General features: G+C 42.1%; 1 protein-coding gene across 1 annotated transcript; it reads left to right on the forward strand.

The window, feature by feature from the left end:
- Positions 1 to 13,702: 13,702 nt before the first annotated feature.
- LOC308280788 (hepatoma-derived growth factor-related protein 3-like) lies at positions 13,703 to 24,496 on the forward strand. The gene is made up of 6 exons (XM_080755104.1): positions 13,703 to 13,817; positions 14,504 to 14,580; positions 15,368 to 15,506; positions 17,957 to 18,127; positions 21,987 to 22,121; positions 24,433 to 24,496. Exons 1-6 carry the CDS (start codon positions 13,734 to 13,736, stop codon positions 24,457 to 24,459), a joined length of 633 nt encoding a protein of 210 aa, XP_080611230.1. The 5' UTR covers positions 13,703 to 13,733; the 3' UTR covers positions 24,460 to 24,496.
- The last annotated feature ends 1,691 nt before the right edge of the window (positions 24,497 to 26,187 follow it).

Raw genomic sequence — 26,187 nt, forward strand, 5'->3', positions numbered from 1 at the left:
GTAGACCTAATTTCCTGTCAGAATCAGTTGAAAAACTAAATAATAAAATTTTGTCCAACCTCAGTCTTATTTATACTGGACTATGTCTAGTAAAGCTGTCCTTCCAGGCAGACCCCAATGTTTGGGGGTTTAAAGAACAGTGGGTTAAACTTACTTACAACAACAAAGCAGCAAGCTATAGAACATGTAGGTGCCCAGGTGCCCACATGTCCTTAATGTCCAGTTGTCCACGTGCATAACATAGCATGCTAACATAGCATTTTAGCAACTTTTTACATGACACTTTGTTCTAACCAAGTCTTAATCCAAATATGGCCAATGGCCAAATCCACAACAGCTCTCAATGTTTCAAAACATGAGTCTATAAACCAATAGGTGCAATCATGATTACTGTCCTGAGTGATCAATTAACTTTTCACATTATATATACCTTGGAAGTAGTTACAGTAATTCCATGGTACATGAGTGACAGTCCACACATTTGTTCCTACCAAATACTTTACTATTTTGTTGTGAATTTGTAGATCTGCAAATTTCACTACTGATATTACTTCTTTTTAAAGCAAGTACTATGGAATATTTAAGTAATTTCTAAAAGCAATTACTCCAGGATTTAAATTAAGAACAAAAAAGTACAAAATCAGTGGAACAAACAATTTCAGGATCATGATTACAACAACATACAGTAAATGCTTCATCCTTGAACAAACTCACCTTAATTATTCAATGCTCTCCCAATGGTGTTCATTTTGAAAATGGCTATATTTGTTTGTTGAAACCATGTGTGAAGGGAGGGTGATTTTTGCAGGTCTTTCGGTCAGAGTGTATCAATAAAGCAACTGGGTTAAGCACTGTTGGTCCAACCAGTTTAACATTCACCAGGTTAGCTTTCACCAGCATCAGCAGGTTAGCGTTCACCAGCGTCAGCAGGTTAACAATAGCGTTCACCAGCATTAGTTTTACTGAGGTTAGGGTTAAGGTTAGGTTTAGGTGTCTGTCCCCCCTGACTTTCATCACCTCCGTGGAGCCAATCACAAGCGTCTAGTGCCTTAACCCAGTTGCTTTTTTGATAAACTCGGACTTAAAGACCTGCAAAAAACACTGTCCCCATGTGTGAAGGACCCAGATGACCCACAATGCAAAGCAATTTAGCTGCCATTAGCAAAGCCTGAACAAATAAACAACCCATGCTTTTTGATATAACCTATAAACTTCTAATTATATATAAAAGCCATGTCATTTTATTATAAGCGACTTGGTCTTGTTTTTCTGTAAATTAGCTTGTAAATATTGGTATCGTAGTAGCAGGTTGTGGTTAGGGTTAAGGTCTGTTTCTAAAATATAGTTGCTCATTTGGCTTACTTCCTAATGTTGTTTAAACCAGTATTTCGATCATTTTCATTGCAAGGACCATCCATTTGTCCAAGGTATCTGAAAATAGTTTGTAGCATGGACCCATGGACCCCCATACCAGATTTGTGTTGTTTCCAAAATATTCAACATTTGTCTTTTTTTTTTTTAGAATTTATTTGAAAATAGCAGATCTACAGAGAGAGAGAGAGAGAGAGAGAGAGAGAGAGAGAGAGAGAGAGAGAGAGAGAGAGAGAGAGAGAGGATCTAGAACACTATAGAATCAAAAACAGATCTTAGAACACAGAATTCATAGATCTAGAACACATAGAATTCAGAAATATAGAACACATAGACACATGGCAGAACACATAGAATGTGTACAGTACAGTACGGTTAGGTACAGTACAGTAAAGTACAGTAAAATACATTACAGCAAGGTACAGTAGAGTACAGTAAAGTACAGTACAGTAAGGTAAGGTAGAGTACAGTAGAGTACATTAAAGTACAGGTACAGTAGAATACAGTAGCATACAGTAAAGTACAGTACAGTACAGTAAGGTATAGTAAGATACAGTTGAGTACATTAAAGTATAGTAAGGTACAGTAATGTACAGTAATGTACAGTAAGGTACAGTAGAGTACAGTAAAGTACAATACAGTACGGTACAGCAGAGTACAGTACAGTAAGGTACAGCAGAGTACAGTAAAGTACAGTAGTGTACAGTCAAGTACGGTAAAGTACAGTACAGTAAGGTACAGTAGTACAGTACAGTACAGTACAGTACAGTACAGTACAGTACAGTAAGGTACAGTAAGGTACAGTATAGCACAGTAAGGTACAGTACAGTACTTTATTGTGACTGTCCTTTCGTAACATTTTGGCATCACCTGTTGTGACCTCACCTGTCCATATATGGGAATTCCCAGATGAATTACTGTTAGGGGAACCACACTAACAGAATCCCTTTCAAGCCCATATATGGAGATCCCTGATGTCATCGATATTAAGCCCATATCTGGCTAATATACAGTAGTATATATTGTGTCAATCAAACCAGTGTCGCTGCCACGACACAAGTCACACTTGCAAATGAATTCTGTCCTTGTCACTTGCATATCAATATTTGGGAAAATATTTTGTCCACATTTTGTCCAACTTTGTCCAGAGTCATGTTTATTAAAATGGAAAATGTTCAATGCAGAACACTCCTGTCATATGTTTAGATGGACAAGTAGGAAATGGCTGTATACAATAAAACAATAGACTTGTTTTTTCCAGTCCAGACAAGGTTTGAACTCCAAACCGTTTGCATGAAAGGCATATACTCTAACCACTACACTGGGACAGTCACAGCTGTTGTATCAGTCATGTTTAATGTATAAAACACACACACACACACACACACACACACACACACACACACACACACACACACACACACACACACACACACACACACACACACACACACACACACACACACACACAGACTGGCTTTTTACTTGGGTGTGGTGGGTAGTGACTGACTCAGGCCTGCACAATGTGAAAAGATCACACAAAGATGAGGTTTCTTCCTTTATGTAACGATGCCAGCTTTTTAGAATATTAATTTGCCTCGGACGCTTCATAGGCATATTAGATAAAGGTCCTTAGATTGAGTGTAGAATGTTTCATGCAAATTGCTCAAAAATCACAGGATAAATACGGGTTTAAGCGTTTTACAAACTGCTTAAAATCATATAGCGGCCCGCTTTGGCCAATTGGGTTAAGATTGGTTTCAGTGATATTTGGACTAACCCTCTATAGTAGTTCATCATGAAAATTTGACTGCATGTATGTTTTAGAGGCAGAAGAATAATTTGCATGAAACTGCAATATTGATTGAATTATTATAAAAGCCTGTTGGAGACCATATTGGAGGCTTAGTCTAGCCGCCTGTGCCCTACAGACATATGCACTCAGCTTAAATATATTGCACGCACACGCATGCACGCACGCCACACAGCGAGAGAGCTGCAAGGCCCTTTCCAAGAGCATAGTCTAGTGCAGTGTTTATTATTTTTCCTTTATCTTGAGTTTTGCCTTTTGTTCCTGAGTTCTATTTTTGTCAAAGTTTATTTTTGCTATTTTTGAATTTTGGGTTTCATTGTAGGCTACAAAATTGCATGGAGGAGAAATTAAAATCTTAAAACGCCCCTCTTAAGCCGTTCTTTAGAGCCTCCTAGGCCATCAGCCAACTTCACATACTGGTTTAAAAATATTAGAATGCCCAATAACCAACTATAGTATTTTTAGAGACACAAATTGCTTATTATAAGCAGACATGGCAACCCAGGTACATTCAGAGCCCAGAGCGCCAACTACTGACACTTTAATGCAAGGAGAACAGGAAACCAAATTATGTTTTTCAGGACAGCTTTTTCAGCCTCCGCCTCTTTCAGGATATGAACAGGATAACGGGGGTGGTGCCAGGATTAACATGAATATATAGAGATAAATACTGAATAAAAGTACAAAGGCATTGGCATCAACTTGAAACATTTTGAAAATAGCAGATCTACAAGCTCACAATGCAATGCAACGCATGAGCATTTACTGGAGTAGCCTAAAAGTAAGAGTATACAAGTGAAGTATAAAATACCTCAAAATTATACTAAGGATAGTATTTGAGTAAATGTACTCAGTTACTTTTACACCACTGGCATTGTAGACCCAGATGCTTGTGAAACATGATAAAGAAATAGTCATGCAATAGTATGAATTTCAGTTTATTTACACAAAGGATTTGCAATTGCAAAATATTATAGCAGCATTATTTTCTGTAAGTGGCTAGCAGAGTCAGACTTAACTAAACTTAAATTGTTTTTATTGAAAAACGTTGAGGGGAAGGCGGCTGGGGGTCAAAACTTGGAACTTTAGGGGCTCACATGGGGCTGCTGTCTGGGGCAGCCAGCCTAGGTGGGGGAGGGAAAGAGAAATTAGGTGAGCTTCAGAATAATTACAGTTGAGCCGCAAGGTAGAGAAGAGGTGTTCAATCTGCCCGTTCCACACAGTTCAGAATAATGAACCCACTTACACTGCCTTTCTTTGGCTTCAATGAAGCAATCTGGGAGCTGGTACTGATTGTCAGCTGATTGTCAGATGGGCTTCAGGTGTGAGGCTGAGCTTCCCCTGCATGGTTTGAAACAATAAATGAATGCACTCAAACATCATTACTTTATAAAGAAACTCAAAGTCATTACTTCAAAATCAAATCAAACTAGGAATGAGTGTCACTGCAGCTGCTTTTTCCTACCCATAACCATAGGTCAGACAGGATTGTGTCAGTCTTTCTGCAGGCTCGCCATCTTTCAGATTCAGTTCTAGGCAATAAACCTGGCCTGGATCAAAGAAAAAGGCCAAATGAATAGAAAAACACAAATTCAAATAATCTGCTACAGGCTTGAAACAAAATAATTCCATTAATCTGCCCAACTAGGCATTGGCATTAAACTCAAAATACATCAATTCAATAATCAACGTTGCAGCTAACATACAAGCATTACATTCCAAAAGAAATCGTTTAACATTTAGATCCCAAAACCAAAAACAACATAACATTTCAGAGCACATGGTCACATTGTTCCTCCATCACACACAGCCAGTGTATGGAGTGGATCAGGTAGGTATGGTCAGGTGAGGTAAATCTAAAAGCCAAATTATAGTATGGGTAAGTATAATGAATGAAACTGTTAGAAATTGGAATAGTTGTTGGAATAATGAACAGTGTACAGACCTGCAGCTGCTGCATAATGTAGCAGTGAGTAGCAGCAACCACCAGCACCATGCAGCGTCCAAACAATCTGAGAGGGGGGGAGTGGCCTCAACTCAACCACTATTTATACCCTTGCTTAAGAAGGTTGCCATGTTTGGTCGGGTTGCCATGTTCAGTTGCAGTACCAGGGTTTTCACGGCAAAATGTTGTCAAATGTATTTTAAATGCATGAGGTAAGGCTTGAACAGGGGACTTCTGGAATGATAGACAAAGGCCTTACCAGGTGAGCTATGCACAGCTCTGCACAGTGAGATAATATTACTTTAAATGTTTGTTTTAGAGACAGAAGAATAATTTGCATACAACTTGCAATATTGATTGAATTATTAAAAACTATTAAAAATGCATGTTTCAATTTTTAAAAAATCCGATCTGACAGATCTTTAGATATTGGTCCAAAGTTCATGTAAAAAAAGTTCCGTGCACGTGACGCGAAAGTTCCGGAATAAAAGCGGGTTTAAGTGTTTTACGAACTGCTCCAAAAGGCGGAAAATCGAAGGGCGGAGCTTACTTAACAAAGACACAGATGTTTTCAGCTTGAGTCAAGGCACGCGTGTAAGCAAGTTGCATGTCTTCAAACGAAACGAGGCATGACTTATGCCCCTTTAAAGTTTGAGTTTTCAAACGCTTCGTATAGCGCCCCCCTTTGGCCAATTGGAGTAAGATTGCTTTCAGTGATATTTGGACTAATCCTCTACATATTTGCCAAATGCCATGAACGTGTCACTTTGCATGTATGATTTAGAGGCAGAAGAATAATTTGCATATAACTGCAACATTGAGTGAATTATTAAAAAATAATTTTTCGCTTTAAAGAAAATCCGCCTGAGTTTTCAGACCGTATTGGTCCAAAGTTCATGTAAAAAAAGTTTCGCGCACATTACGCGAAAATCCCAGGAGGAGATACATTTTTACTGTTTTTCATATAATTCAAAATTGTGGGAGAAGTAAAGGTCAGAGGTCAAAAGTCAGAGCGTAAAAGTTGTTCGGCATGAGGAGACGCATAAGTGTATACAGGTTCCATTGCTGTACCTGAAACAGGGCATGAGCTACACCAGTTCAAAGTTTGCACTTTCGAAGGCTTCCTACAGCGCCACCCTTTGGCCGATTGTTGCGAGCTTCGCGTTTTAGCCGTTTGGCATGGTCCTCTGCCATACTGCCATGAACGTGTCACTTTGCAGTATGATTTAGAGGCAGAAGAATAATTTGCATGAAACTGCATTATACGGTTAATTATTAAAAAATAATGTTTCGCTTTAAAGAAAATCCGGCTAACTTTTCAGACCGTATTGGTCCAAAGTTCATGTAAAAAAAGTTTCGCGCACGTTACGCGAAAATCCCAGGAGGAGATACATTTTTACTGTTTTTCATATAATTCAAAATTGTGGGAGAGGTAAAGGTCAGAGGTCAAAAGTCAGAGCGTAAAAGTTGTTCGGCATGAGGAGACGCATAAGTGTATACAGGTTTCATTGCTGTACCTGAAACAGGGCATGAGCTACACCAGTTCAAAGTTTGCACTTTCGAAGGCTTCCTACAGCGCCACCCTTTGGCCGATTGTTGCGAGCTTCGCGTTTTAGCCGTTTGGCATAGGCCTCTGCCATACTGCCGAGTTTCGTAAAAAGCGACTGCACGGTCTAGCCGCTAGAGCAAAAGTGGCGGAATAATAATAATAATAATAATAATAGTGATGAAGTCCAATAACAATGAGTGGCCAAGGCATTGCCACTTCGTGGCCTTGGCCACTAATAATAATAGTGATGAAGTCCAATAACAATGAGTGGCCAAGGCATTGCCACTTCGTGGCCTTGGCCACTAATTAGAACACTCAAAGCTGACAAATAGGTTCTCTCTGGATTGGAAGAAACTGGTGACCCACAACAGAACATATCATTTTAGTTTTACTGTTTTGTCTACGCTGCATTATTACTAGAAATGATTAATATAGATTAATATAGATGAATAATATATACATAATAAAGAGCTTTAACTATCACATAAAGTTACAGCACCTTTGAATTTCAGATTTTCTTTTGCTTTTGCCCTGCTATAGACCCATTGCTGGAACACACTATAGGCCTGCTTGCGTAGATTTCAATAAGGGACACCTATGCTGTGGACTGTTCTGTCTAGTGGTACTCAAAAACGCTAACCATACCAAGGGGAAATACTGTAGCAAAGATCTATCACCACAGAAAGGCAGATTAAGGTTTCTCTTTTTTCCCCTTACGTGGGTAACAGGATAGGAGGGCATTAGGGACATCTGGACAACAATATGTAAAATTGTCTATTTAGTCCAAAATAAAATTGTTACAAAATAAAATATTTGAAAAAAATGGGCTTAAGTAGGCCTATAGTAAAGTAAAGTAGTATACGTGATTAGAACATGCTTACATATTTGATTGATTGAAGAATTTATTAGAAGTTTGCAATAGGAAAAAGTACAGTTTCATTACAGCACAAATCACTGGTACAAGGTCAACTAAATGGAGATCCTAGTAAGCTTTATGGCTTATTTACACAGGAACCACTATGTATCTCATATAACATTGAACGACAGACAGATAGAACAGAGTACTTTGCAATTTAACAATTAAGGTCTAATATTTCTGCAATAGCTACAAATTGCAAAAAAAACCTGTACATCCAGTCATTAAGTTGAAGGATAAAATGTATAATGATGTAGGCTACCGAGCGTGTTCACATCATGTATACTTTACATTACTTAAGACAATTCTTCAAATATACACGGTACCGGTATATATATTTTTAATGCTGCTGCCAATTTTACATCGAGGTACCCAGTGTCCCTATATAGCGCCCACCATCCCTTTTGTTTTGCCCACTGGGACTTAATGTAACACTAATTTGGATAATTTAGGAGTAATTTTATCCTCTATAGTCCTATAGAACAGTAGCTGGATATGTGTCAAAGTCTGTTCTTTTTGTTTATGTGAAGTGTCTCATGTAATCGCTGCAACGCAGAAATGCCCTTTGGGACAACCAGACCAACTTTGTGCACTAGAGCTATAACGTCAGTGCAATGTGATCCCCTTAATGTCTGTGTGGCCAAGACACCCTCATGTCCCTTGCAAACACAAACACACACACACGCACGCACGCACGCACACACACGCACACGCACACGCACACGCACACACACACACACACACACACACACACACACACACACGCACGTGCACGTGCATGTGCATGTGCACGTACTGTCTATTGTAGCCATGCTCACTGGGCTGTAAGCATGGAGGGAGCGGATGTGAAACGTATCACTGGCGTAGTCACACACGCAAGGCAACGAGGAGCATGGTGGACAGACACCCATACCAGATGCCGCCTGTGCCCTGGGCTCGGAGACGTCCCTGCGAGGGGAAAAGAAAGCCAGTGCGGGGAAATAAGCACCTGTCATGTGCCAAGTGAAGTGTTAAGTGCACAAATTGTGGAGGCGAGGGTGATGTTTCCGCAGGGGTGACAGCTCTGGGGTCTGGGTGCCATGTCAGACCCTGGCATATCACATAGAGCTCCACAAGTATACCCCACCCGACCCCCCTCCAGCCCTGCCGCGGCTGAGGGGCACAATGGCAACTACTATTTACTGGCTGTCTGCCTCATTTCTCCACATTCATCCTGGCTGGCCGTCACTGCAGGGGCGTCAATTGGGTATGGCAGGGGTATGCAGCTGCCATACCCTGAGTCCAGGGGTGAAAATAAAAGTTACTTTTAAATATAAATCCATGAATGTCTCTTTGTCTATCTATGCTGGTTATTATGTTGTGAAATTACCGTAAAATAACTACAAATGCAAAATGTAACAAAATGGTATATTCCCAGGTTCCGCAGGTCAGCTGCACAGGTGCAATGCATTATTGTTAATTGTGGCACGTTTACTAACATGTCAAGTTGAGCTGCACTTGAACAAACGTTCCAGGCTGCCATATCCAGCCCAAGAAACCATAAAAACCTGTCTAAAAAAAGGACAAAACTCGTTTTTTTTTTCAGACATTGTGAAAATAGCCGATCTACATGCTCACAACGTTGTGAGCATGTAGATCTGCTATTTTCACAATAGAAGTGTGTTATCCAAAATGTAATGCCTCTTCTCCATGAGGAGCTCTCATCTTTGCCATACCCTAACTTTTGCTGAACTGACGCCACTGCATCACTGGGCCACGGGGGGGTTGCGATGCGCCCCCCCCCCCCCCCCCCCCCCCCCCCCCCCCGTGTCATTGCTGAGGGGAGGCAGTGGCAAAACAATCTCCGGCGAGCATTTAGATCGTTTATTCAGAGCACCGGGTGTCAGAGAGCCAAACCAAATTGCCCTGATCTGTGCGGCCGGGCTCCTCTCCGCCCTCCCGTTCCCAGGTCAGAGATGAGCGCAGGCAGTGCAAGGTGCGTCAGGTATCAAAGGGCCTCTTTTGCAGACTAACGCTAATGTCACCTGAAGGTCCAACAGTGAACAGTGTGAAACTGCAAAATGTATGATAAATTGACCGTGCCGGGGGGGGAGGGGGGAGGCTTTATGGCTGTGAAACACAGTGGCTGCTGGACGATGTGTGTTGTTATGACTGTGGCTGTTTAGCATCATGGGAGCTGACAGTACACCACTGGCAGCCATAGAAACCAGATTTATCTGCATTTTGTGCACCAGTGAACAGCAGTCACTGTGTGTGAGGGGGAAAACGCAAAGTTCCAGAGGCAGTTTGAGTAGTTCCAACGTAGGACAGAACTCCAAGGACATAATAAATGGTGACCCAGGCCAAGGCCAATGGCTAAAGAGCTAAAAATCCTTTATAAATGTATTACAGCATACAAGGCTGCCTACTTCCTTTTCTTTTCAGCAGAATACCTACAATATTGTCATCAGGGTTCCCACACATTTTTACCAATTCATTTCCAAAACATTTCCAGAATATTTAGCCCAATTTCTAAGACTATATAACAATAATTCAGCTCAATAACAAGTCGCTTACTCCTATGCGCAATGCCCAAAGACAGGTAGTGTATATGCCAGTGGTTCTCAACCTTTTCAGGCTGTGACCCCCGGAATAATCATATTTTAACTGGGGACCCCCCACCCTGATGAGAAATAAGACTTGAGGAATTTTGTATAACACGTTTCTATTGTGAAAATAGCAGATCTACATGCTCGTTGTGAGCATGTAGATCGGCTATTTTCACAATTTCTGCCACTAATATTTGACAGTTTGGCCAATGTTTAATTTGTTATTTCAGAGTTATTAACAAAATCAATAACCAAAGACAATGCATAGATATTTTTTCCAGGACCCTTGATCAATTCCAAAACTGTTCCAGTACTGGAAAAATATTTTTCTAATTTCAAAATATTTCCAGGAATTTCATGACCGTGGGAACCCTGTGTCATACTCCCGGGATTCGATGCCGGGTCTACCACATGGAAAGCAAACATCTTAACCCACTAGCCTAAAGGGTCCCCCACCCCACTGAGAGTTAGATTAGATGTCTAAAATATGACTAAACGGCTAGGCTAAAACTGAGTTATAACTGGTCTAAAAGTGATTTTTTTTTTTTAGCTTAGAAATTGAAACAGCGTAATTTCAGTGGCCATATAGACCGTCTATACCGCTGAAATTAGGCCTATGTTGTTTCAATGTCTAGCTAAGCCTAGCCGCCTAAAAAACGTTCACTTTTAGCCCGATTTCAGACATACGTCTAATAACTGACTATGGCTACCCCTTGGTTCGGGAGAGAATATTAGGCTTTTGGTCATCAGGAATAAGCTCTGTCTGAGCCACTATGGTGCTGCTACACTCACCTCCGCTTTGACCTCCCCCCACCGGGAAACCCGATCCGGGTCACGGCACCAATGTAACGCCCGGAATTCAAACCCTGGTCTCCCGCCTGGAAAACCATGCAGCATCTTGATCACTAGCCCGAAGGGGAATTACCCCCTTCTTGGACGGGAGAAGATATTAGGCTTTTTGGTCACCAGGCAGAGGCTCTGAGCCACTATAACAGGGTTCCCCAATAGGCGGCCCGCGGGCCATTTGCGGCCCGCGGGGGGCTACTGTCTGGCCCACACCAACCCCAGTAATAATGGTGGTATAAGAGCAGCAACAACACTAGTATATTGTCGGGTGGTATCTCCAAATGTGTACGTTCTTTCGCAAATCATACAAGGCCGTCGCACAAAAGTAGTGAAAACAGCAGATGTGCTTGTAGATCGGCTGTTTTCACTAGTTTAAATCATTTTTAAAATGATAGATTCAAAACTAACGGTTTTGGACATACAAGATTTTCACCCGGCAACGACGATATCTGAACTGTCGCTGGAGTAGCGGGAACGCCACTGTCGCCCCCTGCAATGTTGTGTCCCTCGGCTTGGTACCCTAGACATAATTCAGCCCTTGGGGAAAACGAATTGGGGAACCCTGCACTATACTGTTACACATGCATTAATAGCATTCATTTAACCACCTGACAGGTATGAGCTCACCTGAGCAGCTTTCTGGAGACTAGAAGATTCATGTTTTTCTTTGTTTTCCTTTTTTTCTCGTTCTGTTTATGCTTTATTGGAGTTGCAATGACACTGCGTGAGTACCAGCATCTGTAGGAAAGAGATGAGAACCATGTGAGGTCCAGTCCAAGACAACTAGAATATGCCTATATTTAACCTATACATTTATACTCTGTTGTAAGCCGCACTTTACGAAAATAGCAGATCTAGATGCTTATAATGCACTATGCACTCATCTCATTGCACTGGACTGCCTATTTTAGTTTCTCAGTGAATGACACTGCCATACAACAGAGTATTAATCAGACTACAAAGCTTGACTCTGCTGCCACCCACAGCATGAGCTGGGTACTGTTGTACTAGTCTTCTCATCTACTGGACTGTCTGGACTGTCTAGTGTCTAGATCAGGGGTCTTCAACGTTTTCAGGACAAGGACCCCTTAATTGAGAGAGAGAGAGAGAGAGAGAGAGAGAGAGAGAGAGAGAGAGAGAGAGAGAGAGAGAGAGAGAGAGAGAGAGAGATGAAGCAGGGACCCCCACAACCTTTTCATAGATTCCATATAGTTTCATTGTTTGACAACACAAGCATCAGTATATTTTGGATTCATGTCAATTTGTTTTCAGATATTTAACCACTTCAACTGTCAATACTTAATAAGGTATTGTAGGCTCACAACACCTCACAGTGCGAGGCGTTGTGAGCTTGTAGATCTGCTATTTTTGGCTAAAGTTCTCAGGATAAGGACACTAGAGTTCAAGTGGTTAATATAAAAAAGGATAAAAAAGTTTCTGTGATTTGGAGGACCCCCTATAGTAACTCTGAGGACCCCCTCGGGGTCCCGGAGTCGGACCCCCTGTTGAAGACCCCTGGTCTAGATACAACAAGTATGCATAGGCTATGCAGTTAGATCACAATAGCCTCTGACCTCTGTTGCCATAATGGACATCAAATTAGCATTGTCTATTCTACTCAGAGTGACTGAAGAGTCATTACATTATACAGTTTCGACTAACGCGAGTGAATTAGTGTGCTTTCAGTGCCATCTACTGGAATAACCTGTGAAACACACATTGTATCCACCGGTCTGTCAGTCTGTCAGACAGTCACTGCTCCTATAGATTTTGCCCTAAAATCATGCAAAGCAGTACACAGTATGGCCGATTTTTACATGCGACCTTACTGGTATAGTAGACTGTTAAGGCATTAAGCATACATTCTACTAGTAGGCTAATTTTATTATATTAATTGTATTACAGTGCAAAAACATCTTTGCCAACTTAAGAGAATGACTGGTAGTCATTCTCCACTGTAACAGTAGCAACAATAATACACAATAAAAAATGTGACTCTGACTCTGGGCAGAGGTTGCACCACCACACGTGTCCAAAACATTCATAATATCTGGAGGAGAGTGATTTGGGAGAATGTGCTGCTCTGCCCACTACAAGACATAGGCTAAATGATGAACATGTCATGTCACGTACAAGACTAATTGCGCCTATTTCATTCCAATATTTACTGAACACACGTCTCACACGCTTTTTTCAAATAAGCTACGCGATTTGTCCACATAATATTTTCCCCATGTGCGTTACTGTAGCCTACAACATTAGACTATACGTTGCGTTAAAACTGATTTATTTTTTATTATAATAGCCTAATAATTATCATTATTATTTCTTATGGGCAGTAGTCCGGCGGTATAAAAGTATGAATAATGTTCATTTACTATTCTGTGACGACTATACTGTAACGCCAGTCGCCACTGTTACCAGTGACAGCTCCATCGACTGTATAGGATGTAGGCTCGCTCATACGGCCATTCTCGAATCCATTTTACGCCCATTTTTGCGCGCAGGAGGATAGCCTTTTTCCCAGGCCCTTTTCCGCGTCTTAATTATTTATTTCCGCGTAAACTGCAGTCTAGATATAAAAAAATAAAAACATACATTGATGGTCGATAATTTACCTCCTGTGTCGAGGGCCGAGGACTACAACTGAAACAATCTAAACGTAACAGTTTAAACTTCGCATTTATTTATCAGACGGAGGAAACATGGCTCGACCACGGCCGCGGGAATACAAGGCTGGAGATTTGGTTTTTGCTAAAATGAAGGGATACCCACACTGGCCGGCGAGGGTGAGTCTGTGATGCAGCCGAGCTGAAAGGAAGGGAGGCGGGGTTGCATGAGACAATACGGCCGATGCTTCTGGATGTGGAGCTGAGAGCTGCATGCGTGTTTGTTTTTCAAAACATATTAGGCGACTGTAGACCGATCATAAACGCTTCCTTTATTCACCATGAGACAGAGACAGAGACAGAGACAGAGAGAGCAGATAAATTGTGCTGTTGAATAGCTGATCACACAGCAGTTTAAGGCTCCTTCAAGTGTTTGATCTTTTGGAGAGGAGCTCGTTTTATCTTTGATTTAACGAAACTATATTCTACTTTTTAGCCGACTATGCCTTTTCCGTATTATAGATATTGGCTTGTATCACTGATTGAACAAACGACCATGGCCATGGCGTTGACCTCAAGTAACCCGCTGTGCCAATGTCTGCAACATATGTTGGCATTTTCCCTCCACAAACGATGTTTTGCAGCATAATAGAGACATTTTGTCAAAATGTCAAATGAAATCAATGCTGCCTGCATGCACCGGACTGTCAGACTTATGAGATTTTAAGGTTATATTTGCAAACATTCAAAGACTAACAGGCAGCATAACCTCAAATGCCATAACCTTAAATCACATATAAGCATCTTCTACTCCCCCCCCCCCCCCTCCCCCTCTCCCTCTCTCTCTCCCCCCTGCCTATTATTAGATTGATGAACTTCCAGAAGGAGCTGTCAAGCCTCCTGCCAACAAGTATCCAATCTTCTTCTACGGGACCCATGAAACGTAGGCAAGCTTCTTTCCTGGACCTGTGATGCCTATATGACACAGCAGACAATATCTTCTGACTCTTGAGTAGTACTGTAGTTAACAATACATCCACTGATGCACAAACTTGGACACATCATCAGTGTTGTTTCCTGAATGGGTGTTTCGGGCAGCCTCGGTCAGGTCCTCCAGTCGACCCGACCGAGGCTGATCAGTCCCCGGCCTGTGTCCAAGTGGCAGGTGAGCGACACTAGGAGGCTCAAACATCTCTTTCTGCCTTGATGGATTCTTGCAGGATTTACCGCAGTCTGTAGCTTACTTTTGGGTTCTCCCTCACAGAAGAGTTATTTTATTTTTTAATTTTTTTTGACAGGGACAGTACTCATTAATCGACATGTCAGTTTTCACTTCTATGTAAATGAGCCAGAGATAGCCATAGGCTAGTTTTCATCTGTAGTCCCTGGGCAGGCTGTACAAAAGTAGTAAAAGGCTATCTATACAAAACATACAATACATACAATACAGTAGTACAGTACAAAACAATACAGTAAAACATTTAGGGGATATAACCAAAGCAAGATGAGTGACTCCAGTGACTGATGGAGCAGGTATAATAATTATAGCATGTATGTTGGGCTGGACAATATTATCAGTAGGTTACAAACAGCACATGCATGGAAGCTTCTGGAATTGATTACAAATGTTTGCTGTTATGTGACTCTGTTCATAAAAACATGTCATGAGCAAAACATTTTCAAGGGTTTTAATGATTTCATGTGCATCACAGTATTTCTTACTTCCTCAGTGCATTTCTGGGAACTAAGGATCTGCTTCCATACAAGGAGTACAAAGACAAGTTTGCCAAGTCCAACAAGAGAAAAGGCTTCAATGAGGGCCTTTGGGAGATTGAGAACAACCCTGGAGTCAAGTTCACAGGCTTTCAGGTCAGTTGGTAGTCTATTGTGTCTATATGGCTTAGGAGAGTAGTAGCCTGGGATCAATACCATTTTCGGGTTTCTTCATTTTTTTTTATCCCACGATTTTGCAACCCATTTTCACCCAGTGCCAATTGCCTATGTAATCCTGGGCTCTGCTCTCCCTCTGCCACGCCTGGGGAGACAACGGACTGACCTCATGCTTCCTTCAATGCATGAGTAGTCCAAGTTGTTTCTTTTCACCTGACAGGGGGGATTTCCCCGGGATGGACGTAGCGTGTGGAAGGAACACGTTATTCCAACCAGTTCCTTTCCCCTCCATCAAGCGCCCCGGCTGGCCAGGGGGAGGCATTATTGAGACCAGGATTACTGCATGTTTTTGTGAGGGTATCAACCCTAGGAGACACGGGGAGAACATGCAAACTCCACACAGTATTTTCGGGTTTCTAATCAGGTTTCTGATCCAGCTAAAATAACTTTACGTCATCAGATGGCCGGAACCAACGACCGGAACCTGGCACAGTGCACCTTCTATTCCAACTCGTAGTAGCGCGACTAGCGAGACTAAACTAATTGATTTGCATTATGTGGGGAATAAAAAACAATGCAACGCCAACCGGAACACAATGTTTTTGTTTCTTTTTTTCTAAATTTTAGGATTCATGCTGTCAGTTGCAGTAGGATGATCTTTTGCCTAACTGGAAAACATTAAATAAAATTGTTCAATTCATTTCTAACTGCAAAAGTTAAACTGAAATATCACCGATTGCACACTATAATGAATGTATCCTCAGCTTACCTCTGACAAGGCTGATTGTAATGGTAAATTCATTAAAATTCATCATTCGTCTCACTAGATTCATCAGAGGTCTCACTATATCTGATATGGAATCACAGTGAATAGGATTTATTAAATGGTACATTTATATAGCGCCTTTATCCAAGGCGCTTTACAATGAGTGTGCATTACATTCACACGCATTCACACACCGATGGCGGAGGAAACCTTGCAAGGCACAAACCTGCTCATCGGGAGCAATTAGGGGTTCCGAGTCTTGCTCAAGGACACTTCAACACTAACTCTGGGGATGCCCAGGATCAAACTAGGAACCTTGTGGTTCCCAAGCGGCCACTCTACCTTCCTGAGCCACTGAGTAAAATGGCTTTTCAGGGCCAGTCAGAGATATGGTAAATAGTCTGCATTTCTATAGGTAAAGGATCTTCATTTCTATTGGGCCTTCATCTAAAGCACTTCGACACAACATTCATTACCCTTTCACACACATATTCATACCGTACTGGTAAAGATAAGGCACCAACCTGCTCATTGACACACACACACGCACGCACGCACGCACGCACGCACACACACACACACACACACACACACACACACAGCCCTGCTGGCCTTGAATGCAGTCCTGCCAGGACACGTGCTCATTAGTAGTATGTATTTTAGTGGAAGCGATTTGCACAACTCCAGATCCCAGTAGTCCGTTATTCTGTAGTTGCGACGGGTGAATAATCAATTATCCCATGTTTTCCCACTTTTCATCAGCTTACAATGTATTAACTGGCATTCATTACGTTATGAAGGAGCACAGTGTTTGTTATCATTGTTCAGGCTGAATCAATTCAACTCAGCTTGGTTTACAAGTTAATCAGATTGTGTTTACAACGGCAGAACATGGGAATAGACCAATCCACGGAGCTGCAATCATAACTGCGGTGTCAGGGCGCCCGCTGCCCTACCGGTCCAGGGGCATCCCACATAGGCTCTGATGCCTGACAGCGTGTCACGTGTTCGAGTCCCGATACCGACGACCTTTGCTGCGTGTCGCTCCCCATCACTCTCCCCATTTCCTGTCAGTCTACTGTCCTATATCAATAAAGGCATAAAAGCCCCAAAAACATATCTTTAAAAAAGCGCCCCCAAAAAATCGTTAAAAAAACTAAAACAAAAGAAGTCAAGCGCCTCCGCTTCGCACCGCAACGCCGCAACTACAGTACACATAGTGCTTTGCATTATGTGGGGAACAAAAACAATGCGACGCCAACCGTTTTTTCTTTCTTTTTTCTAAACGGGATCACACAGCTAGTTTTAGAACGAATACCAGGTGGAAAGGCTGGTGACGCGAGGTTTGGGGAGTAGTGGTACTAGTTACCAGGGGTTGCCTAGACTTGCTACACAGTTGAAGGACCATAATGGTGTTCTGATATGTTTAGGTAATTTGACTTATGACTTATGGCACACAAGTCAATCTGTGGACTCTATAGACACTAAAATCTACTAAAATTGTACAATATTTAGTTGACAAAAATGAGACTAAAACTAAAACTTTTCAGATGACTAAAATATGACTAAACCTGAATGAAAATGTATTCAAAAGACTGTGACTAACTAACTACCTAACTAACTAAACATTTTGCTGTAAAAACTAACCTTAACACACACACAGGCCATGCAGCAGCAGAGCTTGTCGGAGACAGAAGAAGGGGGCAATGCGGCCGACGGGAGCAGTGAAGAGGGGGAGGAAGGAGATCTAATAGAGGAGCTGGACGACAAGGAGAAGGAGAAGGTGAAGGGAGACAAGACCGGCTCTAAGCGGAAAAAGACGGCCTCCTCCAAGGTACACGACTCAGTGGTGGAAACAAAGTGCAGAAGTATTGGTATCAAAATGTACTTAGCCTCTTAAGCTAGGGTGACCATATTTTCAGCCACTCAAACCGGGACGCAAAACACTGTTGCCTAAAACTGGGACCCTAAAAGCAATGCGCACGTTACCGCGCACGCGCGTGCCCATTCTCTAACGTTCGTGCACGCACACACAAGCACCGCAGGTTTGAAAACAGGCAGTGAGTGATTGACAAACAGGCGCAGTGTTGAATTCAGACACGCAATGAATTTGTTCCTTATTTCTGATTGGTTAGGTGAGCATGTTTTCATGAAAAGAACATGATAAATGTCTATGCAACCACTGAAAACAGCTACTATTATTTTAATTCTGGCGAAAACCGGGACAATTTTGTAGTGAATGTTGAAAACCGGGACATATTAGTGTTTTAGAGATATTTGTCGGGACACCGGGACACGTAGCTTGAAAACGGGACTGTCCCGGGTAAAACGGGACGTCTGGTCACCCTATCTTAAGCCCCAGGGGGGTCCAGGGGAAAAATCCTCCTAAAATGTATACCCAAATTGGAACAGTTGTGGACACAAAACTACAATGATTGTGGCTACTCTTGACCCACCAAATGTCAGCTCATCCCTGAAGATTCACAAATGCATTGTAATACTTGACATTTCTCTCACCAAATTGTCCTGCTGTGATCATTTACCTAGGAAAAGATGATTGAATAAGACCTCCGCCTATGGAAATTTTGCCTTCTGAATAGTGAATGAGCCTCAAGACCTCATTGAAAACATATATAGTGAATAGAGAAATTGTTCACCAAGGTGTCATCAATTGATAGGCACAATTGTATGAATATATTCCAAACTATGTAAACTCTACAGATGTGTTAGTGAGAGTAGTGCTGTAATATTAGTAATGTTAAAGTATAGGGTGAGAAATGATAAAAACGAGTAAAAATAAGTTGTAATAATACTGTAATATGAGTAATGTATGGATGAAAAGTACAATGGCAGCTGATTACTATGCTGTAGGCCCACTGTAACAATAATCAACAAAGAAATTGTAGTTTGATTTGGTCTCAATTGATTTATTGACATGTATTGACAGCTGTTCAGAGGTCAACACCTTTTGCCCCCGCCGGCGGGGGCAATGGGGTTCAAGAGTACCAAAGGTAGAAAGTACTTGTCATGCAGAATGTCCTGTTTTAAGTTGTCAAATGTAAAAAGATCTTTCGAAAATATCAGATCTACAAGCTCACCATGGGTCGCAACGCGACGCATTGTGAGCTTGTAGATCGCCTATGTTCAAATGGCCGAAATGTATCTAGGGCTGAAGTGGTTAATGTATGTTTTGTAATAATAATCTAAATCTACAAAGTAACTAGTAACTAAAGTTTTCAAATAATTGTAATTCAGTAAAAGTACAATATTTGCCTCTGAGATGTAGCGGAGTAGAAGTAAAAGTATTGGAAGTTGGAAGTTCTCAAGTAAAGTACAAATACCTAAAATGTGTACTTAAGTACAGTACTTCAGTAGATGTACTGAGTTACTTTCCACCAGTGGTGGAGTGGTGGCTGAGTGGTCAGTGTCCACACCTAGGACTCCGGAGGCCCCAGAGGTCGCAGGTACGATTCCCCACTCCAGCTACCACTGCTCCCCTTCCCCCTTGCGCTCTTTGTGGGCATCACTGGGTTGAGTTCAACTGGGTCAAAGCTGATAAAAAAAGCAGCTGGGTTGGGCTGCGACATCTGAATTTCCCCCGCGGGATAGTATAGGTATTCATTATCATTACCACTGGTACTGCCACCTCATAACACGAGGACACGGGCAACAAGGGCACTTGGTAGATTGGTGGGTGCATCATTAACGAGAGCACTGATTAAGATGAAGTGACGGGACACGACTCCCTCCTTATCTCTGTCATCGTGCCATCAGCCTGGAAATGAAGGCTTAATGATGACACCAATAAAAGTCGGATTCACCATCTTCAAGTCAATTATCAAATCATGGAACAGTGTTTGCGACTCGGCCCCTTCCGAGAGGTGACCGGTGTGCACCCACTGTGTGCCTTTACCAATACTCCCATGTCATCCAGACACAGAAACGGCATGTTGGAAATGGGTTTTAGTACAGAGACTGTAGTTGGAATTCCTTCACAATCCTCCAGCTACACTGCAGAGGGAATTTCTTTTTAAATAATAATTTCCCCTGCCATACATGCCTTCCTATATATATATATATATATATATATATATATATATATATAAAAAGTCAAACTCCCACTGCCTCTTTATAGGAAGGGACCGCACACTCCAATGAAGGATGATGGACAGGATTCAATGCTTCATTTCTTTTTTATTGAGAAAATTGTTCATATGTACAGTATAGCACCTGACGAAGCCACACGTGCTTTTTCTCAATAAAAAAGAAATGAAGCATTGAATCCTGTCCATCATCCTTCATTGGAGTGTGCGGTCCCTTCCTGTAAAGAGGCAGTGGGAGTTTGTCTTTTTATACTTCATTTTGCCTACCAGCACCTCCACCCTAGATGTGCACGAGAGCTACCTGATTGTATATATATATATGTTCTACACGTTATTTGTCATGACAATGTCGCCCCTCTATTTGACCATGCCCTAATTCTGGATTAACAGCTAGCTATATGATTTCAAAATGAACGGAGCAGTGCGGAGCTAGTGTCTGGCGTAGTGTGTTGTAGCTAATACCGCTGTAAATGGAAGCAGGTTGAAAAAGTCGCCCACATCCCACATCCTCGCTTAGCAACCGCTGTTGCCTAGCAACTGGGCTCCATTTACGCACAGCACATGTGGTGGTGCATCTGAAGGAATGTAGCATTTGTGGAGAGAGAGCCATGTGCTGATGCAATACAAGCCTGTCACATCTCTGAATTGGCTCTATGCACAGCAGCCATATTGGGAATAAATCGGGCCTTTTCCTTACTTACCAATAATAATAACTAATGAAGGCTCTGTTCTGATGTTGTGCATGTTGGCTCACTGGAAACACTGTGCTACACCAGTGGGTCTCAAAGTGTGGTACGGGGACCTTCGTGGTTCCTTGAGGGGGTTCCAAATGGCCCCTTACGGGTGTGTTACTCTGAGAGCGTACACTTACGGGGGTCCTTGAAATGAAAACGTTTTAGAACCACTTGTGCTACACTAAATGGAACAGAGCCTTCCTTCATTAGTATCATTGGTAACACCTGTGAAGGAAACTGCCTAATTTCTTTCCAATATGGCTACTCTGCATAGAGCAACGAAGTTTGACGACATTTACATATCTTACCCGTGTCGCGTTTTTTTCCCCCCATTCTGAATTCCCATAGACTTTTCATATCGCGTCATTTAAGAACTGTGTTCAAACATAAACAAATGATCTCAGCGGTTTCACTCATATGGATATGAAGAATCAACTGATGGTGAGAAAACGCTAATGTTACTGTCGCCGAATTAGTTACATTTTCGCTAGAAACAGACTGTATCAAATATGAGTGACTGACTATCATAAACCATACAGAGCCACCTCCCCGACAATATCGCGGAGACCGTTTGTTTATTTTTTGGACCACAATGCTTATATGAGACGATTTTAAGATGACTAAATGTTATTCTCCATAGAGAAATTACTTCTGTGGAACCGGGGGATGAGCGAGTGATGTCATGACTTTGTTACTCTATTATCCTCCCTCATGCATTAATGAGAATCGCAATGGTGCTCTCAAGGTATTTGTGTTGTATGGTCACTGTGTGTGTGTGTGTGTGTGTGTGTGTGTGTGTGTGTGTGTGTGTGTGTGTGTGTGTGTGCGCGCACGTGTGCGCGCGTGCGTGTGCCAGAAGTCATCCAAGCTGTCGAGGATCTCATCTGGGGAAGAGGACCTGGAGAAAGACGGGAAGGATGAGGATCAGAAGAGTGGGTCTGAGGGAGGAGACCCTGACAATGACATCATTGAAAACACCACTGACAATAAGGTGGGCTTCATAAGCATCAGTACATCAACCATAACTTAGTATAGGATGGCGCTCGGGTGGTGCAGTGGTAGTTCCCTGCCCACCACCACGTCCACCGTGGTGCATCCTGCCTAGTTGGGCGTATATGCGAACACAATTGGCCCGTGTTTGGGGGAGGGAAGCCGGGGCGATTAGGGTGATTATTTGTTTTGGGGCCTTTATGCCTTCATTGATAGGACAGTAGACTGACGCAGGGTTCCCACGGTCATGAAATTCCAGGAAATATTTTGAAATTAGAAAAATATTTTTCCAGTAGTGGAAAAGTTTTGGAATTGATCAAGGGTCCTGGAAGGTCCTGGAAAAAATAGCTATGCGTTGTCTTTGGTTATTGATTTTGTTAATACCTCTGAAATCACAAATTAAACATGGGCCAAATTGTCAAATATTAGAGGCAGTTGTGAGGCGTTGTGAGCATGTAGATCTGCTATTTTCACAATAAAACCATGTTATACAATACAAAATTCCTTAACTCTTAGTGCTCGTCAGGGTGCCGGGGTCCCCAGTTCAAATACCACTTTGGGCATTGCGCATAGGAGTAAGCAACTCGTTATTGAGCTGAATTATTGTTATACAGTCCTGGAAATCGGGTTAAATATTTTGGAAAAGTTTTGGAAATGAAATGTTAAAGATGTGTGGGAACCCTGCTGACAGGAAATGGGGAGAGAGATGGGGATCGACACGCAGCATAGGTCGTCTGGATCGGGACTTGAAACCTGCAACACGCTGTCAGGCATCAGAGCCTATGTGATATGCGCCTCGACCGGTTGGCCAGCGGGCACCCCGGGTAGGGTGATATTTGTCACTGCATGTATTCCTACAGGCTGGGGCGGCACCTGTCAGCAGGGAGTGTTGGGCAGGAGGAGTAAGGAGTCAGGACGAAGGCTCTGTGTCCTCACGGTGGGGGTTCCTCACCGACAGATGAGTTAGAATGCAACAGTAGTGACAACATAGCAATGTGTGTGGGGAGGAATTGGTTGGCATGATGACTAAATTGGGGAGAAAAAGCCGGTACAAATAATTGTCTACTCACAAGTAGCGATGTCCCGATACCACTTTTTTGCTGACCGAGTACAAGTATGAGTACTTCATTTTGAGTACTCGCCGATACCGAGTACTGATACGAGTACAATTAATAATACAAAATGTCTTTAAATTACGTTGTTTTGTTTTTTTTATCAGATGTTCCTCACTTTCTGGCTGTACCTGTATATAACACATTAAATTGCATTGCTTTCCCAGAACATGGCACACATTGTCACACATTTCACTTTTTTTGGAAATTCTTCTAGATCTGCTATGCTCAAACATTTTGTATTTTTACTTTTGATACTTTAAGAGAAAGAGAGAAAGGCGAAGTGGCGGAACACACAGGGTACTCGGGCGCTTTGTGAGCAGTATCGGACGAGTACCGATACCGCAAAATAGGCCGGTATCGGGGCGAGTACCGATACCACGAGTACCGATACCGCAACCCTACTCACAAGTGACAGGGTTACTGAAAATGATCAGAGGTTGAGTCCACTTTCCATATTCTAGCCCAGGGTTCCCCAATTAGTTTTCCCCAAGGGCCAAAATATGTCTAGGGTACCAAGCCGAGGGCCACAACGTTGCAGGGGGCGACGGTGGCTACTCCAGCGACAGTTCAGATATCGTAGTTGTCGGGTGAAAATCTTGTATGTCCAAAACCGTTCGTTTTGCATTTATCATTTTAAAAATGATTTAAACTAGTGGAAACAGCCGATCTACAAGCACACAACGCCTCGCACCGCGAGGCGTTGCTTGTAGATCTGCTGTTTTCACTACTTTTGTGCGACGGCCTTGTTTGATGAAGCAGAGCTTTACTTTGCGAAAGAACGTACACATTTTGAGATACGGGTTTTCCACCCGACAATAACGATATACTAGTGTTGTTGCTGCTCTTATACCACCATTATTACTGGGGTTGGTGGGGGCCAGACAGTAGCCTCCTGCGGGCCGCAAATGGCCCACGGGCCGCCTATTGGGGAACGCTGTTCTAGCCCCTCCTTGATTTCAGGCGGATTAGGTTCTCCTTACTCTGATACAGATGCAGTTTGTATATCGTTTCCTTGAGGGGCTGATATATAAGTATAAAATCATATTTTCAAATAGCCGAGGAGGCGGGGCTCCTATCGAAATGTGAACAGGATTTTTCACCATAACCTTCCCTTTAGTCGCCTTGATTGACCTTAATAGTTTTTGCTCAATTGTTTATTAAATAAGTGATCGATGTTATGTGTATTCTTCCCCCCAGAACCAGCTGCTCAGAGAAGAACACTAAGTCCTGAGGACATGGAAGGGGAAGTCATTCTTTGTAGCTTGTGAAATTGGAATGGTGAAATTACAACACGATGGGTCATCAGCACCATCTACTGGCCACTTTTGTCACTATCACATCTGTCAAACTTGTGTCTTTGTACCATAGGGGATGCACTGAGGCTGACTGAGGCATTGGACTTCATGCTGATAGCAGGATGAAATTGGGCATTAAATGACAGAATTCCTACACTACTAAAATCTGATACCAAAAGCTTAAGTATCATGTCACTTATAAAGCAAAGGGACTCAAATTTCAGTTTTCCATTCCCCCACATATTCAAAGACGTAAGATCTCTCTAATGGAGAGTTATGATGTATAATGTTTTTCTATTGAACGCAGACTAAAGCCCTTTGCACACAGGCGCGTTTATCTGCACGGATAAAACGGACAATTCATTTTTTTTTAAAGAAAACAATGATTCTCTACGACCTCATGCACAACGTATCTGAATTAGCCGTGCGACGAGTGGCTGCGGCCGTGCGTTTTTTTCTCGATCGAACCCAGTTCGATTCGTGCGTCTTGTCGCATGCGGTAAAAAACTCATCACTCCTTTTATGACTCCTTTTGGGATCCGCAGCGCCGATTCCGCACAGCATTGCACACCAAATCCAATGCGTTTTATTCATGCAGCAAATGAAAAAAACGCAACTGTCCTGTGTGCAAAGGGCTTAACAGTCTATTATTGTTCAGCAAGACGAATGAATCCGAATAATATAAGTTTCAACATAACATACTAAAATGTCTGTGTGCAAAGAAATACGTTTTGGCACGGCCACGAAGACATGCTGTCGGTGTATCCCTGTTCCATCATGCACATTGTAACACACTGTATATTTACCATATCCTTAAGTCTCTCTTTGGGCTTCTTAGGCCAGCCAAAACAGACCGGAGGGGGTTGGGGTTGGGGTTGGGGGGGGGGGGGATGGGAGACAGCGTCACTTCATAACCGAAACCAAGTGTAAGATAGCCATCAATCAATATTTATACTGACCCATATTGTCTACCTATATGAATTGACTCAACCATGATTACCTGTCACCGTGTACAAAAAAAATGTTTGTTAAAAGGATCCCTGGCTAATATACTGTATGTTGATACATTATTATAGCCCTACTGTATGTAACTAAAATTTGAAATAAAAAAAAAAAAAGTTAAAAACTTAAATATTTTGTTTATTTTAGAAATATTAGGTCTTTCACTCAATATGGGCCACTCCCGTCTTAAGTTGATGATGTCACTTGTCCATGTGTGGTCCAGCCCTGGAATGTATGAAATAAACAAAAAAAGTCATTTTTTTTAATAGCACATGCATTTCATACATTCCATCATCAACTCATCAATATTTAGTGTTTTAAATTTTAGTTATAGAAGAATTGTAATGTATTGTGGCTTATTTGCCAGGGATCCTTGTGCAGTATATATATACAGTATACTCTGTTACAGTCATTATATGTGGGTATTGCAGTGTACGGATCACTCTTAACTAGGGTTGGGATCCGGGACCAGAGGAACCGGCAGGAATCGGATCCAACATTTAGGAACCAGGAATCGGTTCCATCACATTTGGAACAGTTTCAGGAACCGTTTTTTTATCAAACAATCAGAGCTGGTTATGTGGACTTCACGTCTGCTATGCAATTACAATCAATACCTGTGGTTATCGAACTTTTAAATGTCACGAACCACTTT

The sequence above is a fragment of the Nannobrachium achirus genome, assembly GCF_963921795.1.
Source record: "Nannobrachium achirus genome assembly, contig: SCAFFOLD_203, whole genome shotgun sequence".
NCBI lineage: Eukaryota > Metazoa > Chordata > Actinopteri > Myctophiformes > Myctophidae > Nannobrachium > Nannobrachium achirus.

Bases quoted from the DNA above. Each gene is read 5' to 3' on its own strand.
- LOC308280788 (XM_080755104.1), top strand. From the start codon at position 13,734: ATGGCTCGACCACGGCCGCGGGAATACAAGGCTGGAGATTTGGTTTTT. The intron at 13,818-14,503 runs GTGAGTCTGTGA...GCCTATTATTAG, and splicing joins ACCCACACTGGCCGGCGAGG to ATTGATGAACTTCCAGAAGG. The intron at 22,122-24,432 runs GTGGGCTTCATA...TCTTCCCCCCAG, and splicing joins AAAACACCACTGACAATAAG to AACCAGCTGCTCAGAGAAGA.